This window comes from Lepidochelys olivacea (assembly GCF_965140295.1).
Source record: "Lepidochelys olivacea isolate rLepOli2 genome assembly, chromosome: 2".
NCBI classification, from domain to species: Eukaryota; Metazoa; Chordata; order Testudines; family Cheloniidae; genus Lepidochelys; species Lepidochelys olivacea.
The window spans coordinates 119,548,760-119,568,593 of NC_140412.1; the positions used below are offsets into that span (position 1 = coordinate 119,548,760).

The window sequence follows — 19,834 nt, forward strand, 5'->3', positions numbered from 1 at the left end:
ACCTTAGAGACTAACCAATTTATTTGAGCATGAGCTTTCGTGAGCTACAGCTCACTTCATATGCATCCGATGAAGTGAGCTGTAGCTCACGAAAGCTCATGCTCAAATAAATTGGTTAGTCTCTAAGGTGCCACAAGTACTCCTTTTCTTTTTGCGAATACAGACTAACACGGCTGTTACTCTGAAACCTGTCAGAGAAGCCCGTTCCTGCTGGGCTGTTTGCCTATGGCTGAACAGAAATGTTCCCCGCTGTTAGCCACGGGGAGGGGGGAGGGGGTAGCCATGCGGTGGGGGGAGGCAAAATGAGACCTTGTAACGAAAGCACATGTGCTATGTATGTAATGTTAACAGCAAGGTTTACCCTGAAAGAGTGTAGCCACTGTTTTATAAATGTGTCTTTTTAAACACCGCTGTCCCTTTTTTTTTCTCCACCACCTGCATGTGTTTCAATGATCACAGGATCTTCTCCTTCCCAGAGGCTAGTGAAGATTAGGAAGAAAAAAAACGCACTCGTGATGAAATGTTCTCTGAGCTCATGCTGTCCTCCCACACTGACATAGCACAGATGAATGCGTGGAGGCAATTAATGTCAGAGTGCAGGAAAGCACAAAATGACCGGGAGGAGAGGTGGCGGGCTGAAGAGAGTAAGTGGCGGGCTGAAGAGAGGGCTGAAGCTGAAATGTGGCGGCAGCGTGATGAGAGGAGGCAGGATTCAATGCTGAGGCTGCTGGAGGACCAAACCAGTATGCTCCAGTGTATGGTTGAGCTGCAGCAAAGGCAGCTGGAGCACAGACTGCCACTGCAGCCCCTCTGTAACCAACCGCCCTCCTCCCCAAGTTCCATAGCCTCCACACCCAGACGCCCAAGAACGTGGTGGGAGGGCCTCCGGCCAACCAACCACTCCACCACAGAGGATTGCCCATAAAACAGAAGGCTGGCATTCCATAAATTTTAAAGTTGTAAACTTTTAAAGTGCTGTGTGGCATTTTCCTTCCCTCCTCCACCACTCCTCCTGGGCTACCTTGGTAGTCATCCCCCTATTTGTGTGATGAATGAATAAAGAATGCATGAATGTGAAACAACAATGACTTTATTGCCTCTGCAAGCGGTGATCGAAGGGAAGAAGGGAGGGTGGTTAGCTTACAGGGAAGTACAGTGAACCAAGTGGCGGGGGGTTTCATCAAGGAGAAACAAAGAGAACTTTCACACTGTAGCCTGGCCAGTCATGAAACTGGTTTTCAAAGCTTCTCTGATGCGTACCGCGCCCTCCTGTGCTCTTCTAACCACCTTGGTGTCTGGCTGCGCGTAACGAGCAGCCAGGCGATTTGCCTCAGTCTCCCACCCTGCCATAAACGTCTCCCCCTTACTCTCACAGATATTGTGGACCGCACAGCAAGCAGTAATAACAGTGGGAATATTGGTTTCGCTGAGGTCTAAGCGAGTCAGAAAACTGCGCCAGCGCGCCTTTAAATGTCCAAATGCACATTCTACCACCATTCTGCACTTGCTCAGCCTGTAGTTGAACAGCTCCTGACTACTGTCCAGGCTGCCTGTGTACGGCTTCATGAGCCATGGCATTAAGGGGTAGGCTGGGTCCCCAAGGATACATATAGGCATTTCAACATCCCCAACAGTTATTTTCTGGTCTGGGAATAAAGTCCCTTCCTGCAGCTTTTGAAACAGACCAGAGTTCCTGAAGATGCGAGCATCATGTACCTTTCCCAGCCATCCCACGTTGATGTTGGTGAAGCATCCCTTGTGATCCACCAGAGCTTGCAGCACTATCGAAAAGTACCCCTTGCGGTTTATGTACTCGCCGGCTTGGTGCTCCGGTGCCAAGATAGGAATATGGGTTCCGTCTATGGCCCCACCACAGTTAGGGAATCCCATTGCAGCAAAGCCATCCACTATGACCTGCACATTTCCCAGGGTCACTACCCTTGATATCAGCAGATCTTTGATTGCGTTGGCTACTTGCATCACAGCAGCCCCCACAGTAGATTTGCCCACTCCAAATTGATTCCCGACTGACCGGTAGCTGTCTGGTGTTGCAAGCTTCCACAGGGGTATCGCCACTCGCTTCTCAACTGTGAGGGCTGCTCTCATCTTGGTATTCATGCACCTCAGGGCAGGGGAAAGCAAGTCACAAAGTTCCATGAAAGTGCCCTTACGCATGCGAAAGTTTTGCAGCCACTGGGAATCGTCCCAGACCTGCAACACTATGCGGTCCCACCAGTCTGTGCTTGTTTCCCGAGCCCAGAATCGGCGTTCCGCAGCATGAACCTGCCCCATTAGCACCATGATGCATGCATTGGCAGGGCCCATGCTTTCAGAGAAATCTGTGTCCATGTCCTGATCACTCACGTGACTGCGCTGACGTCTCCTACTCGCCCGGTATCGCTCTGCCAGGTTCTGGTGCTGGAATACTGCTGGATAATGCATGTGGTGTTTAATGTGCTCCTAATTGCCAAAGTGAGCTGAGCGACCTCCATGCTTGCCTTGGTATGGCGTTCGCACAGAAAAAAGGCGTGGAACGATTGTCTGCCGTTGCTCTGACGGAGGGAGGGGCGACTGACGACACGGCTTACAGGGTTGGCTTCAGGGAGCTAAAATCAACAAAGGGTGTGCCTGTACATCAAGGAGTATTTCAGGCAGGACTGCACGGAGGGTTCCAATAAGAAATGGTGCACCTAAGTTATCGTTGTTATTGCAACAAGGAGGTTAGTCTGGCCTCTGATTGATACATGGCTAGATTTACCTCGCTGCACCTTCTCTGTGAGTGACTGCAGTGTGACCTAGAGGAATGAGTCCCCTAGACTGGGGAGGGGGAGAAGCAAATGAGTACAAAACAAATCTGGTCTATTTCTTGTTTTGATCCACTCCATCTATCTTTTACATCTTTGGCTGGCAGCAGACGGTGCAGAAGGACTGCATGCCGTCCACATCTCAGGGCTGCTCGGCAGAAGATGGTACAATAGGACTGCTAGCCATCCTCATCTCTTGCCTGCCTGGCAGAAGATGGTACAATACGACTGCGAGCAATCCATATCGCCTGGCTGCTCACCATAAGATGGTTCAATAGGACTGCTGAAGGACTAAAGAGAATGAGTTGATCAAGTCACTCCAAATTTAGTCCCTGCGCCCATGTCTGCCCAGGCGCTTCTGGCCGACATGGTCAGGAGCACCTCGGACATGACGATGACGGCTACCAGTCCTATTGCACCGTCTGCTGCCACAAGGTGATGGGTTGCTGCTACTGTGTAGCAATGCAGTACCGCATCTGCCAGCACCCAGGAGACATACGATGACAGTGAGCTGAGTGGGCTCCATGCTTGCTGTGGTATGGCATCTGCACAGGTAACTCAGGAAAAAAGGCGCGAAACGATTGTCTGTCCTTGCTTTCACGGAGGGAGGGAGGGAGGGAGGGAACGGGGGGCCTGACGATATGTACCCAGAACCACCCGCGACAATGTTTTAGCCCCATCAGACATTGGGATCTCAACCCAGAATTCCAATGGGCAGCGGAGACTGCGGGAACTGTGGGATAGCTATCCACAGTGCAATGCTCCGGAAGTCGACTCTAGCCTCGGTACTGTGGAAGTACTCCGCCGAGTTAATGCACTTAGAGCATTTTCTGTGGGGACACACACACTCGAATATATAAAACCGATTTCTAAAAAAACGACTTCTATAAATTCGACCTAATTTCGTAGTGTAGACATACCCTAAAACGGCTGCTATTCTGAAACCTCTCATTCTGTGTGTTTCCATACATTCGAAACATTGTCTGAAAGCCCAGATCAGATAGATTCCTTTCTAGATTTCAAGGTCATTATAAGGATTAGAGTTGGGGAAAATCTTTTCCATTGTAGTGCCTATTTTCTTTGCTCCATAGTTTTGTTTTGTTATATAGTATGTTTTTGTATCAGTTTGCCTAAGTCAGTAGCTTATGGTTTTGTTTTTTTGTTTTTTAAATAGAGCCTTAATGAAAAGGCATATCAAAATACCAAAAGTAAATGACACTGTATGTCCCCAAACAAGCATCAGGGCACATTTGATCCAAAGTTTAATTGTGTCAGCTACATGACTCTAAATAACATTGTCATAAACATACAGCTAAGGGTAGCATAAAATCCCTCCTTTACCTATAAAGGGCTGAGAAGCTCAGATAACCTGGTTGGCACCTGACCAAAAGGACCAATAAGGGGAGAAGATACTTTCAAATCTATGGGGGAAGGTTTTTGTTTTGGGTTTTTGTGTTCTCTCCGGAGACAGAGAGAGACCAAACAAGTAATCCAGCTCCTACTGAAAGATACATATAAACTTCAGAAATAGTAAATAATAGCAAGGAAATGCGTTAGAGTATCTTTTGTTTTAGTTTGTGAATTTTCCCTGTGCTAAGAGGGACATTTATCCCTTTTTTTGTAACTTTGAAGTTTTGCCTAGAGGGGAATCCTCTGTGTTTTGAATCTGATTATCTGTAAAATTACCTTCCATCCTGATTTTACAGAGGTGCTTCTTTTATTTTGTTTTTATAATAAAGTTCTGTTTTTAAGAACCTGATTGGTTTTTAGTGTCCTAAAAACCCAAGGGGCTGGCCTGTGCTCACCTTGTTAACCGATTTGGTTGGTATATTATTCTCAAGCCTCCCCAGGAAAAGGGGTGAAGGGGTTTGGGGGGATGTTTTAGGGAAACAGGAACTCCAAGTGGTCCTTTTCCTGAATCTTTGTCTAACTCACTTGTGCCTTGGGGAAGTTTTTAACTTAAGCTGGCAGAAATAAGCTTAGGGGGTCTTTCATGTGGGTCCCCACATCTGTACCGCAGAGTTCAGAGTGGGGAGGGAACCCTGACAAATGTAAAAACAACTACATATTCACTTATCCCATTCCAAGGATGGAGCACAAACTGAGTCATCTTAAAATTGTAATGAAATACTTACTAGAATTACACAGCACGTTTCTATATGACTTGTTCAGATAAAGTAGGGATGGTCATTAGATGAGTAAAGCATTTATCTTTCTCTGTCCTTCCAAAAAACTCTTTGTCTAATGTGTTTAACTTGTGCGGAGCCATAAATGCACAGTACTGGCAGTTGGAGAGCTGTTTTTGTAATTTCATTTTTTTTAAGAAGAAGCAGGAGTGGTGATGGGGGAAATTGCTATGGCTTCAATCGACTAAAGTCAGTGGGACTACTTGCATGTGTGAAGTTAAGCATATATATAAGTGTTTGCAGTATTTGGGTTCAAACGTGTAGCCATGACTTCTTATCTAATATGTTTCAGTTGCTTATTTTATGATGTAAGGGTCTCAGGGGAAGGGCCTTGAGGAACAATGAGTATAATCTGGTTCTCTATAAATAGTTGCTTAAATGTCCTTGTATGTTTCATATGTTGGGAGATAGTCCAATCTTTCAAAATACAATGAGATTCTTTGCTCAGAAATTGGTATCTTCATCAATAGCAAAGCAGTCCCATATGGTACAGTCCAATATAATTTTAATGAGGATTTGGGTTTGAGAATATGTACTGTGCAGAGAGGGTGGTGGGAAACTGAAGAGATTGTGTAGGCAAGATTGTTCTTGGACTTTTATTTTACAAACTTTCAAACTCTATTCTTAGTGAAGAACATGATTTTAATTACTTTAAACTATATTATGAACACTGATAGGACCAATTATTTGATCAGCTGGCATGAGATGAGGGAAATTGTGGGTTATTTAAGAAGTTGTCGCTCTAAATATGCAACCATAATAAGGGCTTGGATAATACACTGGAGTTGGACGGTGTAATTTTCTGCTCAAGCAGACGTACCTGCACTTTCTTTGATTGAACTAGTACCCTAAAATAGAGGTGTAGCCGCAGCAGTGCGATGAGCTGGATGGCCTAGCTTCCCCAAGTATGATCCTATCCAGGACCCTAGGCACATAGGCAGGTGGCTAGCCTCTCTTGCTGCTAGTGCTGCTGCGGCTACACTTGTTTTTTACATGAGGTAGCTGAATCAGAGCAAGCATAGGTATGTCTACGGCCACATCTACACTACCTGCCGGATCGGTGGGTAGTGATTGATCTATCGGGGATCGATTTATCGCGTCTAGTGTAGACGCAATAAGTAGATCCCTGATCGCTCTGCTGTCGACTCCGGAACTCCACCAGGGCGAGAGGTGGAAGCGGAGTCGACAGGGGAGCAGCGGCCATCGATCCGGCACTGCGAGGATGCGAAGTAAGTGATTCTAAACCAATCTAAGATACCTCGACTTCAGCTACACTATTCTTGTAGCTGAATTTGCGTATCTTAGATCGATCCCTGCCCCCCAGTGTAGACCAGGCCTACGTGAGCTGGAAATTACACTTCCAGTGTAGATATACCCTTAGTGGGTGTGCAGGATGTAGATGAGAAGGGCGGAATCAGGCTCAAAGTGCTGTATTAACAGTCTGCATCCTTTATTGTCGGAGTCTATCTTAAAAACATGCTTTCAAAACAAGTTTTAGAAATAGATAGTTCACTTTCTCCTGCATGGTGAATGGTCTGGAAGCTGCTAATTTTGGATAATTCCCGTAGGAATCCCAGTCTGATGTAGTTTAGGATTTGAGGGTCAGTCAGTCATGCTGTCTGTTAGCCCATGCGATCTCACTGACTATTGTGGGGTTGCTTAACTGTAACAAAGGACACAAGTTGATCGAAGGAATGCAGCTGCCATTTGCATTATTAGCAAGTGAGCTGGAGGAGACTTTGAAAGTTTGAGTTTAATTGTTTCTGGTGATTTAGCTTTTTTAAAATTAATTCAATTAATTTGATCAGAAAACAAAACTGATGTCAGGTTTTTTTAATTAGTTTCTCTTTTCCCCTGACTGCTATTCATTCTTCTCCTCCATTTTCTTTTTGGCTGGATTGTTTTCCTTAGTTATAAGGAATAGTATGAAGTATGTATATTTATCTCACATACCAATATTTTGTGCCCAAGCATTATATTAGAATGTGAATTGCAGGAGGTTTTTAGTCTTTTCTGAATATTCACTGTGTCTCCTCTGTGTGTTGCTGTCTCTATGCTTTCGTATGTCTTCTCACATTTCTCTTGAATTAAAAAAAAAAAAAAAACCAAAACCATTTGGTCATGCATTCACTGGGGTTTTTCATTTTGCAAGTCATTCTGTACATTAGGTTAGCAGCTCCCTATGTAATAGTTATTTTCAGGAACGGGAGGAAGGGTGGGGTGATGGTGAATAGGCACAGTGGAGGGAAGAAAAGTCTATAACCACGGATAGAACACATTCCCTCACAGAACCTGGAATTGTAGAAACTGAGGACTCCTGGGAGACACGAGATCAGATTTGCACAAGCGCTGAGCACTTAAAACCGCAACTGAAGTTGATTAGGGCTGTGCTTTGAACATGTATAGTGCTGTAAAAATTCTAAATACTCTGAAAAGTCAGGCCTTGGATGTCTCAAGCTGGGCACCAAAATTTAGTGGATACTTTTGACCTTAATTTCACATCCGTTCCACATCTGTAAAATGGAGATAATAACACAACTTAATCTCACAGAAGATAAGTGTTGTGAAGATAAATGCATTAATGTTTCTGAAGTACTCATACTATGAGAACATGAGAGAAACACTTGTGAAAATTAATAATTTTGTATTCAATGCAGGATTTGGATGGTGTCCATTAAATAAAGCCTGGGGCCACACATTCAGTGTTGAGGATAAAAAGAAATATCAAATAGCTGTCCATTCTCTGAATAAGGTGGGGAATGTCACTCACCACCGGGCTGGCGCCTCCTCTTGGTTGCTCTGGGGATTAGCTTGAGGCCAGTGCCCCCAGTCTGCGGCTTGCACACTGTCACTGCATTTGCCTGTAGCCCCTCTCACAGCCTGAGGCACCATAGCACCCTCTTTGTCACTCAGCCCTACAGCTGTGTCATCATCTGTGTTCCCCCCACTTCCAGGGGTTAGTGTCTCAGTCCAATAATCATGCCACTTCCTCAGTGGCAAATGGAGGGCAGGGGGACCCTGGCCCACCCACTTCTCTGAGTCCCAGCCCAGGGACCCTGTGGATAGCAGCCTCCTGCTGTGATTCCCATGGCCCCAGCACCTTCTTCGCCCTTGCCTCAGGGCACTCAGCTGCGCAATCCCTGCAGTCCACCAGGAACTCTCCCTTGCTCCCCTGCTCCTTTCTTTTAGCCTGCTAGAGACACAGTCCTCATTATCTTGGCCATTATCTTTGAAAACTCATGGCGATTGGGGGAGTCCTGGATGACTGGAAAAAGGCTAATGTAGTGCCCATCTTTAAAAAAGGGAAGAAGGAGGATCCTGGGAACTACAGGCCAGTCAGCCTCACCTCAGTCCCTGGAAAAATCATGAAGCAGGTCCTCAAGGAATCAATTCTGAAGCACTTAGAGGAGAGGAAAGTGATCAGGAACAGTCAGCATGGATTCACCAAGGGCAAGTCATGCCTGACTAATCTAATTGCCTTCTATGACGAGATAACTGGCTCTGTGGATGAAGGGAAAGCAGTAGACATGTTGTTCCTTGACTTTAGCAAAGCTTTTGACACGGTCTCCCACAGTATTCTTGCCAGCAAGTTAAAGAAGTATGGGCTGGATGAATGGATTATAAGGTGGATAGAAAGCTGGCTAGATTGTCGGGCTCAACGGGTAGTGATCAATGGTTCGGTATCAAGTGGAGTGCCCCAAGGGTCGGTCCTGGAGCTGATTTTGTTCAATATCTTCATAAATGATCTGGAGGATGGTGTAGATTGCACCCTCAGCAAATTTGCAGATGACACTAAACTAGGAGGAGAGGTAGGTACGCTGGAGCGTAGGGATAGGATACAGAGGGACCTAGACAAATTGGAGGATTGGGCCAAAAGAAATCTGATGAGGTTCAACAAGGACAAGTGCAGAGTGCTGCACTTAGGACGGAAGAATCCAATGCACCGCTAGAGACTAGGGACCGAATGGCTCGGCAGCAGTTCTGCAGAAAAGGACCTAGGGGTTACAGTGGACGAGAAGCTGGATATGAGTCAACAGTGTGCCCTTGTTGCCAAGAAGGCCAATGGCATTTTGGGATGTATAAGTAGGGGCATTGCCAGCAGATCGAGGGACGTGATCATTCCCCTCTATTTGACACTGGTGAGGCCTCATCTGGAGTACTGTGTCCAGTTTTGGGCCCCACACTACAAGAAGGATGTGGAAAAATTGGAAAGAGTCCAGCGGAGGGCAACAAAAATGATTAGGGGACTGGAATACATGAGTTATGAGGAGAGGCTGAGGGAACTGGGGATGTTTAGTCTACGGAAGAGAAGAACGAGGGGGGATTTGATAGCTGCTTTCAACTACCTGAAAGGGGGTTCCAAAGAGGATGGCTCTAGACTGTTCTCAGTGGTAGCAGATGACAGAACAAGGAGTAATGGTTTCAAGTTGCAGTGGGGAGGGAGGTTTAGGTTGGATATTAGGAAAAACTTTTTCACTAGGACGGTGGTGAAACACTGGAATGCCTTACCTAGGGAGGTGGTGGAATCTCCTTTCTTAGAAGTTTTAAGGTCAGGCTTGACAAAGCCCTGGCTGGGATGATTTAATTGGGGATCGGTCCTGCTTTGAGCAGGGGGTTGGACTAGATGACCTCCTGAGGTCCCTTCCAACCCTGATATTCTATGATTCTATGATTCTCATTGCTTAGGCTCCCAGTAGCAACTGATTCTGCTCGCCCCTGTGGCTCTTCTTATATGGTCCTGCTTGGCCTGGATTGGCTGTTCCTCACAGTGTCTCTCCTATTGGCTCCTTCCTTTGCAGCCTTCCTAGGGGTCTGTTCACCCCTTACATGCTGGTGTGGGGTGGATGCTCCATCCCAGGGTGGCTGGGGAAACAATAGTATGTGAACATGTAATTAAAGACTGTATCATAATATGCACAAGGGGGCTGAAAAGGTTGCATATTTGCACTTTGATTAATCGCAGCTGAATAGGGTGGGGACTTTGACTGCAGACTTTGTTTACAGGAAAGCAGCATATGGTGGGAGATCTTGCTTGTGGAAGCTCCAGAACTTGATGTAGTAAACTTATCTTTCCAGAAAGCAAGTCTTGTTGTTGAAGGTGTAACATTAGTACATACTTGGGTCTGGATGTCCTTATGCATAGCTAAGGAACTACAGAGCTTCTCATTTGTAAGTCAACAGTTAGAGCTAGGCTAGGCTAGATTCAGTAGGGATTAAAAATTGTTTCCATCTAATGGCTATTTGGAATCTATATGAGAAATTTGGTGGGTCTCAATTCTCACTCCCACATCACAAACTCACTAGCATGCTGTCATAAATCCAAAAGTGGCCTGACGGTGTCTACTATGAGGGGAAAAGTGCTCGTGGCGTGGAAGAGGTGAACCTCTCCCTGACCCTTGGGCGTATGCAGCGACAGCAGATCAATGAGCTGTGCACTAACTACATGCCGATGTTCTCAGCCATCCCAGGACTAACTGAACGGGCATACCACTCCGTTGATACAGGTAATGCTCACCCAATTAAAGTACAACCTTACCGGGTGTCTCCTCAAGCTAAAACTGCTATAGAACGGGAGATTGAGGACATGCTACAGATGGGTGTAATCTGCCCTTCTGGCAGTGCATGGGCATCTCCAGTGGTTCTAGTTCCCAAACCAGATGGGGAGATACGTTTTTGCATGGACTGCCGTAAGCTAAATGCTGTAACTCGCCCAGACAACTATCCAATGCCATGCACAGATGACCTATTAGAGAAACTGGGAAGGGCCCAGTTCATCTCTACCTTGGACTTGACCAAGGGGTACTGGAAGGTACTGCTAGATGAATCCGCCAAGGAAAGGTCAGCCTTCACCACACATCTCGGGCTGTATGGATTTATTGTACTCCCTTTCAGGCTGCGGAATGCACCCGCCACCTTCCAAAGACTTGTAGATGGTCTCCTAGCGGGATTAGGAGAATATGCAGTCACACCTTGATGATGTGGCCATATTTTCGGATTCCTGGGCAGAACACCTGGAACATCTACAAAAAGTCTTTGAGCGCATAAGGGAGGCAGGACTAACTGTTAAGGCTAAGAAGTGTCAAATAGGTCTAAACAGAGTGACTTACCTTGGACACCAGGTGGGTCAAGGAACTATCAACCCTCTACAGGCCAAAGTGGATGCTATCCAAAAGTGGCCTGTCCCAAAGTCAAAGAAACAGGTCCAATCCTTCTTAGGTTTGGCCGGATATTTGTACTGCAATTTGTACAGGCGATTTATACCACAATACAGCCAAATTGCTGCGCCACTGACAGACCTAACCAAAAAGAAACAGCCAAATGCCGTTCAGTGGACCGAAGAGTGTCAGAAGGCCTTTAACCAGCTTAAAGCGACACGTATGTCTGACCCTGTGCTATGGGCCCCAGACTTTGACAAACCGTACCTAGTAACCACAGATGCGTCCAAGCGTGGTGTGGGAGCAGTTTTAATGCAGGAAGGACCGGATCAAGAATTCTACCCTGTAGTGTTTCTCAGCAAGAAGCTGTCTGAGAGGGAAAGCAACCTGTCAGTCAGTGAAAAAGAATGTTACGCTATTGTGTACGTTCTGGAAAAGCTACACCCATATGTTTGGGGACGGCGTTTCCACCTGCAAACCGACCATGCTGCGCTACAGTGGCTTCATACTGCCACGGGAAATAACAAAAAACTTATTCGGTGGAGTTTAGCTCTCCAAGCTTTTGATTTCGACATCCAACACATCTCAGGAGCTTGTAACAAAGTGGCTGATGCACTCTCCCATGAAAGTTTCCCAGAATCAACTGTTTAAAATCGTCCTTGAGATGTGGAAAATATTGTTAGTCTTTATATACTTGGTCGTATATTTAGAGGTGCATGTGTCTTATTAACTCTGTTTTCTCCTAGAGCTCCAGGAAGAAATCACAGCCAGCGTTTCACCCTATCTGTGATTTGGGGTGTGTGTCATAAATAAAAAGGGAAGGGTAAACACATTTAAATCCCTCCTGGCCAGAGGAAAAATCCTTTCACCTGTAAAGGGTTAAGAAGCTAGGATAACCTCGCTGGCACCTGACCAAAATGACCAATGAGGAGACAAGATGCTTTCAAAGCTGGACGGGAGGAGAAACAAAGGATTCTCTCTGTCTGTGTTGTCTTTTGCTGGAACCAGACCAGGAATGCAGGTCAGAACTTCTGTAAAGGGCTAATAAGCAATCTAGTTAGATATGCGTTCGATTCTGTTTTGTTTAAATGGCTGATAAAATAAGTTGTGCTGAATGGAATGTAGATTCCTGTTTTTGTGTCTTTTTGTAACTTAAGGTTTTGCCTAGAGGGATTCTCTATGTTTTGAATCTGATTACCCTGTAAGGTATTTACCATCCTGATTTTACAGAGGTGATTCTTTTACTTTTTCTTCAATTAAAATTCTTCTTTTAAGAACCTGATTGCTTTTTCATTTTTCTTAAGATCCAGGGGTTTGGGTCTGTGTTCACCTATACAAATTGGTGAGGTTTTTTACAAATTTTTATCAAGCCTTCCTCAGGAAAGGGGGTGTAGGGTTTGGGAGGATTTTGGGGGGAAAGACGTTTTCAAGCGGGCTCTTTCCCTGTTATATGTTTGTTAGACACTTGGTGGTGGCAGCAATAAAGTCCAATGGCAAAAGGTAAAATAGTTTGCACCTTGGGAAGTTTTAACCTAAGCTGGTAAAAATAAGCTTAGGGGGTCTTTCATGCAGGTCCCCACATCTGTACCCTAGAGTTCAGAGTGGGGAAGGAACCTTGACACACGCTTTGCGCTAATTAGAATACTCAGCAGAAAAGCTGAGCCATGGAAACTGAACTGTCTCTGCCAATCTTAGTTACTAGCACCTCCCTCCTCCTCCTACCCCCTATACACACGCTACCCATAAGAAGTGAGGCCTTCGGGGGTGTGTGTGTGTGTGTGTGTGTGTGTGTGTGTGTGTGTGTGTGTGTGAAAAGCTTGCTCTAATGCTGTCTTGTAAATAATAAACAGAGGACTCCATTCACCAAGGCAGTCAAGCCACTGCCTTTCACCAACATTACATCCATATGATTTTTCTTATGCTGAAGTTTGTAGTTACATATAAATTACATTCAAATATGTAAATTATCTCATTGAATACATTGCGTAAAGTGTCACATGGAATTATACAACTTGGCACCTATGAACCTTCATTTTTAGGGGTGGATGAATGAAGAAGAAAGAACAGCTTGATTTAAAGAGACATGGTTGAATTTGCTGTGTTGCCTTTTTGTTTTTATTAAAGCTGGTAAGTGGCAAACTTCAATATAAAATTTGATGAATAAATGTGGAACTAGAAGATGTCATTTTTAGTCACTTCTTCCTGTAATAACAGCACTTAAAACAATTTTCCAATTTAAATGGGAGTCTCTTCAGTAAGCTTACATGTGCTCAATAAGCAAATTCATAAGCAGAATACATGTATACATTATACGTTTTTCTCAATGTTTGTTTTGATCATGATCAGGGAAATATGAAGTTTGATCAGCAGAACATGAAAGTTCATCAACTAAAATGTGCACCTTAATCAGTAAAACGTACAAACTGAAGAGCCTGTAGTATATAGCTCAATTAGGGAGGAGAGCATTTTGCCCTGTAAAGTATAGTCATTCATGTAGCTTGCCCATTAAATTGTAAGTTTTTCTCTCCAAGCTGTGTGGAAAAATTAACTGAAGTATGCAGATTGAACATCTTAAGATATGGGGGGAAACTGAGAACATGCAAATTCTGTGATCAGCAGGACTTCTGCCTTCATTTAAAAACAGAGCTCTCTTAGCAGGCTTCCTACAGGTAAACAATGTTGATTTAATGTAGCTGGTTAATAATAAAAAATAATCAAATCCAGGTCAGAAAACATGCCTTGATAGACCTCAGATTTGCTTATTACCGTGTCTAGAGGGGGGAAAAGCAAAACATATATTAGTTTAAACAGTTTAAGATCCTAAACTAAACATAAGTAGCATTAAAAATTACTGTCCACTTTATTTTAGAGACCATCTCAGGTTACATAATGCTGTATAAAACACTTAGACAATTTATGTCCTCAAGGAGTTCTCAAAGAAATTGAAAGGAAAAAAAGGCTTTCAAAGAGGACGGGGAGCACTGGGAATGGGAGGCTGTTCCATGCAGGGGGCAGCATGAAAGAAATTGCTGCTTCTTTCTTTTTTCATTTATCCTGCTTTTCCTGGTGAGGGTTGCAGCAGCATGGAGAGTAGGAAGGACCGGACCTCCCTTTCCTCTGCAACTGGTTCCAGCTCCTAAGGGATTCCCCACCATTCACAGGCCTGCTGGGGGGAGATAATCCCTCCAGCATGTCCTGGGTCAGCCTCAGGGCCTCCTCCCAATGGGATGTGCCTGGTAGAGTTCCAAAGGAAGACTCCTAGGAGGCATCCTTATCGGGTGCCCTGAACCAGCTCAGCAGGCTCCTCTCTATCAGGAGGAGTGGAGGCTTTACTCCAAGGCCCTCCCGAATAGCTGAGCCCTTCATCCTGTCTCTGAGAATAAACCCAGCCACCTTGCAGAGAAACCTCATTTCAGCTGTTTGTACCTGCGATCTCGTCCTTTTGGTCATTACCCAAATTTCATGACCGTAAGCGAGGACAGGGACATGGATTGACCTGTACACCTAGAGCTGCGTATGAGAACTCAGCTCCTGCTTTACCACCATGGATCGGTACAGCACCACCACACCAATTAGCCCATCGATCCCACGCTCCTGCTTACCATCACTCGTGAACAAAATGAACTCTTCCACCGAGGACAGCTGCTCCCCCATCACCTGGAGAGAGCCGTCCACTTTCTTCTGGGAGAGGGCCATGACCTCCAATTTGGAGGTGCTGATTCTCATCCCAACACTTCACACTGGCAGCGAAATGTTCGAGTGCACATCAGAGATTACAGTCTGAAGAAGTAAGAAGGACATCATCATCTGCAAACAGCAGAGACGGCCACCTTCTAGTTCCTGTACCAGATGCATTCCAGAGGTCAGTTGCATCTTGATCTTGTGTCTGTGGAAAATTACATACAGAAGTGGGGACAAGATGCACCCTGGGCGAAGTCTAACGCCCATCTTGAATGAACTCCACGTAATGCCAAGAATACGAACACAGCTCTCACCCCAAGAATAGCGGGACCTGATAGCACGCAAAAGTAGTGCTGGCACCTCGTACTCCTGCAGCACTTCCCATAGGACATCTCAGGGAATTCGGTCATATGCCTTCCCCAGGCCCACAAAACAGGGATACTGGATGAGCAAATTCCCACGGCCCCTCGGGTATCTGTGAGTGAGCAAAGAGCTGGTCCGTTGTTCCACGGCTGGGATGGAATCCACATTGTTCCTCCTGAATCCGAGGTTCAGCTGATGGGCATAACCTCCTTTCCAGCACCCTGGCATAGGCTTTGCTCGGGGGGAGGCTGAGGAATGTCATCCCCCAATAGTTGGAAACACCCTCTCATCTCCTTTCTTAATGCTTGGGACCACCACCCCGGTTTGCAAGTCCAGAGATACTGCACCCACCTTCCATGCAAGATTGAAGAGGTGAGTAAACCACAACATCCCAACATTGTCCCGTGGTTTCAGCACCTCCGGACAAATCTCGTCCACCACTGCTAACTTACCACTACGAAGGCACTTTACCACCGTAGCGACCTCAACAACAGTAATAGATCCAACCTCACTGGAGGTTTCCAGCGCTGCCTCCTGAAAGGAGGGCATGTCCACCAGGTTGAGGAGTTCCTCACAGTGCTCTTTCTGCCTCTCAACAATCTCCTCAAGTCTAGGTCAGTGTTACATCACCCTTGCTGAGAACAGCCTGGGCAACGTCCCGCTGACCCCTCCTAAGGTGAACAGTTTGCTAGAACACCTTTTGAGGCCATTCGGTAGTCATTCTCCATGGTCTTTCCAAACTCCTCCCAAGCCCAGGCTTTCACTTCAATGACCACCTCATCCCTCTTGGCCAACCACTATCTCTCTCTGTTGTTATCAGGAGTCCAGTTTGTGAGCATTTCTCTGAAGGCCGCCTGCTTCACCTTGACAGCTACTCTCACCACTGGTGTCCACCAGAGGGTCCTAGGGTTAGAAAGAAATTACCTTTAAAACTAAAACAAAGATTTCAAACTTATGCCACCTCCTGCTACCTGAGTAAGTAGACAATTACTTACTTTTTTCCTGCCCTCTTGCGTGATTATACATATTAGGATACTGTTGTTCCAGTTGTCTGGACTCCTGTTGTCTGTAGGCCATATTTGCTTTCTCCTTATGTTATTTTTTGTCCTGCCCCTTGCACTGCCTAAATAGTTGATATAGTTTATTCCTTCACAGAAGAAGAAAAGGGAGGGGGGGGAAGGGGAACCAACAAGAACCCTAATATTAACTTTTCTTTAAAAAAAAAGAAGACCAGGTTTAATCCTCCAGAGAATGTAAATTCATCCTGCCTCTCATTTAAAATGAAGATCAACAATGAGTCAAGTGACACATGAGATAAACTTTAATATGATTGCAAATAGACTTTTTAGGTAGCTAATTTGCATATATTTGCCCCGATCCTGCAAAGAAGCGTGTGTGTGTGTGTGTGTTTTTGCAGAACCATGGACTCAGTATGGCTTTTATGACTAAAAGTGTCTTCCAAAAAGCTTTAAAGAATCGTAGAACAAATAGTTGGACAACAACAGATAACTCGCTGATGGTATGATGACTACGAGAATCTCTGGATATACTTATATGTTTGTGTTCCACTGTCCTGGTTATTATTGTATTAAGTGTCTTGCTCATTGTTTTGTTTGTGCTTGCGTTTTATGTACTTTAAGCAATCCAGCACAAAATAAAGTAAAATACCTCTAGTCATTTGGCTGGAAATGTGGTTGTGTGTGGGCATTTTGTCAATAGATATTGTGTGCCCTGAAACATGATCACTGGGCAGCAAGATTTGAATATTTAGCCTAACAATTCTGCAGCAGTGCACTACAGAAGGAGACAAATAGTTAAAATCTGTTAGTGAAGCCAAACTATGGTAGATTTTCTGCAATGGTACTAACATTAATTTATCTTAACTGAACTGTTACTTTCTGTTCCACTGGATCTGCAAGTTTGCAAAAACTCTGTTTATATTTGCATGCTTAAACAAAGTGTGAAGGCCATATTACGGAGCTACTGTCCAGACAAAAAAATTAATAAATTAGATCCATATGGAAGCACAGGAGAATATGCTGTTTGTGTACATTTCTATAGGAAACGATTGTCCTGTAACAGTTAAAAATCAAATGAAAACAATGAAAAACAAACCGCAGTCTCATCAACTCTGTAGCTGAGCCAGCATTTTATAACTGACTATTATATAGTTAGGTATCTGTTTTGGAACATGGATTGAAAAGTACCTTTCTGTTACAGTTAATGAGCTTTGAAGCAGGTATTTATTGAAATTCATTGACAAAGCTGAAAGTTATTTTTTAGTCCTAGATCTTTAGCTGGTTCTGAAATAGTTTTGCTGTCCTAAAAAGAATCTGGTTATGTAATAAATGTGAACAGGAGGGTAGTTAGGATGTAAATGTGTTTTTAAAACTGGAGGGTAGGAAAAGAGAGGTGAATTCACAAGACTTCAGCATCTGGAATCATTTTCACCACCATTTTAGTTAAATTTGTTGAAAGGCAGTCCAATGGAACTGAACTGGACGCACTGAGGGTTTTTTTTTTTTAATGTATGTAAATTTTCCCAGTGTAGACATATAATTGAGATTCGCTTTCTGAAATGGTATGACAACATTTTTTCCTGTTTACATTAGTAATCGAGCCATTTTCAATACCAGTTCTGGGATATTGCTGCCATGAAAACCATTTTCATCAATGGTTCAGATTTCTAGCATAAACAGTATTTGAAGTGTATCAAATTCGAATCCATACTTGCACAAATCTCTCTAGCTGGGTATTAAGTTACAGGTAAAAGACAGGACACTATTACGTAGCAACTTGTTAGAGTTGGCTCTTCCAAATCTTTTTGTGGGAGTCACAACATTATATTAAGAAAAGGAGTACTTGTGGCACCTTAGAGACTAACCAGTTTATTTGAGCATAAGCTTTCGTGAGCTACAGCTCACTGCATCGGATGCATATTGTGGAAAGTACAGAAGATCTTTTTATACACACAAACCATGAAAAAATGGGTGTTTACCACTACGAAAGGTTTTCTTTCCCCCCCACACCCCACTCTCCTGCTGGTAATAGCTTATCTAAAGTGATCACTCTCCTTACAATGTGTATGATAATCAAGTTGGGCCATTTCCAGCACAAATCCAGGTTTTATATTATTATAATATACATTATTATTCTACCAATGTTCATGTTTGTAATTTTTTCATGAAAATAATTTTTGAAGTATCTACATTAGAAACTCTGCAACTTGCCTAAGTGCATCTTATAAAAGAAATAAGAGTATCTTTTGCCTCTTAGTTTTAGTCATTAATATTCTCATTCTTTTCCAGTTCACTTTGAATTGTGTAAGAGAAGGCTTTCATGGGGATACAAAGTGATGAAGGGAATAATTACAGTTTCCTTTGTAACAGCTGTGATTAAAGAATATTAACAAGTGCACATTATATAGGATAGTCTCATTTTGACTGTAATACTACACTATATCTCAATGTTTATTAACTATTCTTTGGATCTGAAAACTATCAAATGCAGCTAATAAATTCACCCTTAACAATGGTGAAGCAGCACTGTGATCTGCCAAGAGACATATCATTATTTTGTGTATTTTAATACTAAGACAGTATAATGTAAAATGTTAAGGGCCCGTGGGTATAGTAGGCATAAATTGCAATTAGAAGAAATATTGAACCTTAGGCTCCCCATAATCTTTACCTGCTAACTCATACAAAAACTACAATGTACCATGTCGTCTTTAGGATTTTACTGCAATTACATTAAAATGAGCTACTTACACCTTTTTTTAAATATAGTGAAGACAAAGGCCTTTGTCTTATGTGATGCTAGTCACAGAAAAGCTATGTCAATCACTTAGCAATGGTTAAGCGTTACCTCCTTCCACACATCACCACTGTGAGAAAGCTATATATTGGTTGCTGAAGTCTAAAGGAGCAGGGTTTGTCAGGGGCTTAGCACAAGTCAAGGTCTCTGGTCCTGCCATCTTCTGATTCAGGGCATGTAATTTCATGAGTATTTCATACTGATTGCATCTTAAAATGCTTTAGATAAACACAGAATCATAGAATATTAGGGTTGGAAGAGACCTCAGGAGGTCATCTAGTCCAATCCCCTGCTCAAAGCAGGACCAGCACCAACTAAATCATCCCAGCCAAGGCTTTGTCATGCCAGGCCTTGAAAACCTGTAAGGATGGAGATTCCACCACCTCCCTAGGTAGCCTATCCCAGTGTTTCACCACCTTCCTAGTGAATACTGTTTCCTAATATCCAACCTATACCTCCCCCACTGCAACTTGATACCATTGCTCCTTGTTCTGTCATCTGCCACCACTGAGAGCAGCCTAGCTCCGTCCTCTTTGGAACCCCCCTTCAGATAATTGAAGGCTGCTATCAAATCCCCCCTCACTCTTCTCTTCTGCAGACTAAATAACCCCAGTTTCTTCAGCCTTTCCTCTTAAGTCATGTGCCCCAGGCCGCTAATCATTTTCATTGCCCTCTGCTGGACTCTCCAATTTGTCCACATCCCTTCTGTAGTGAGGGGACCAAAACTGGAAGCAATACTCCAGGTGTGGCCTCACCAGTGCCGAATAGAGGGGAATAATCACTTCCCTTGATCTTCTGGCAACACTCCCACTAATACAGCCCAATATGC

General features: G+C 44.1%; 1 protein-coding gene across 4 annotated transcripts in view; it reads left to right on the forward strand.

The window, feature by feature from the left end:
* ECI2 (enoyl-CoA delta isomerase 2) overlaps positions 1-19,834 on the forward strand; it is a gene marked incomplete at its 5' end in the record, with an annotated part of 63,451 nt that overhangs the window by 6,491 nt on the left and 37,126 nt on the right. For 2 of the 4 annotated variants that reach the window (XM_084622019.1, XM_084622020.1), the window contains one exon: positions 12,048-12,166. The exons of the other annotated variants lie outside the window; for them this stretch is intronic. In XM_084622019.1, coding sequence (XP_084478145.1) covers positions 12,063-12,166 — 104 coding nt within the window. Of the gene's footprint in view, positions 1-12,047; positions 12,167-19,834 lie in introns of those variants that run through there. 4 annotated transcript variants of the gene reach the window in all.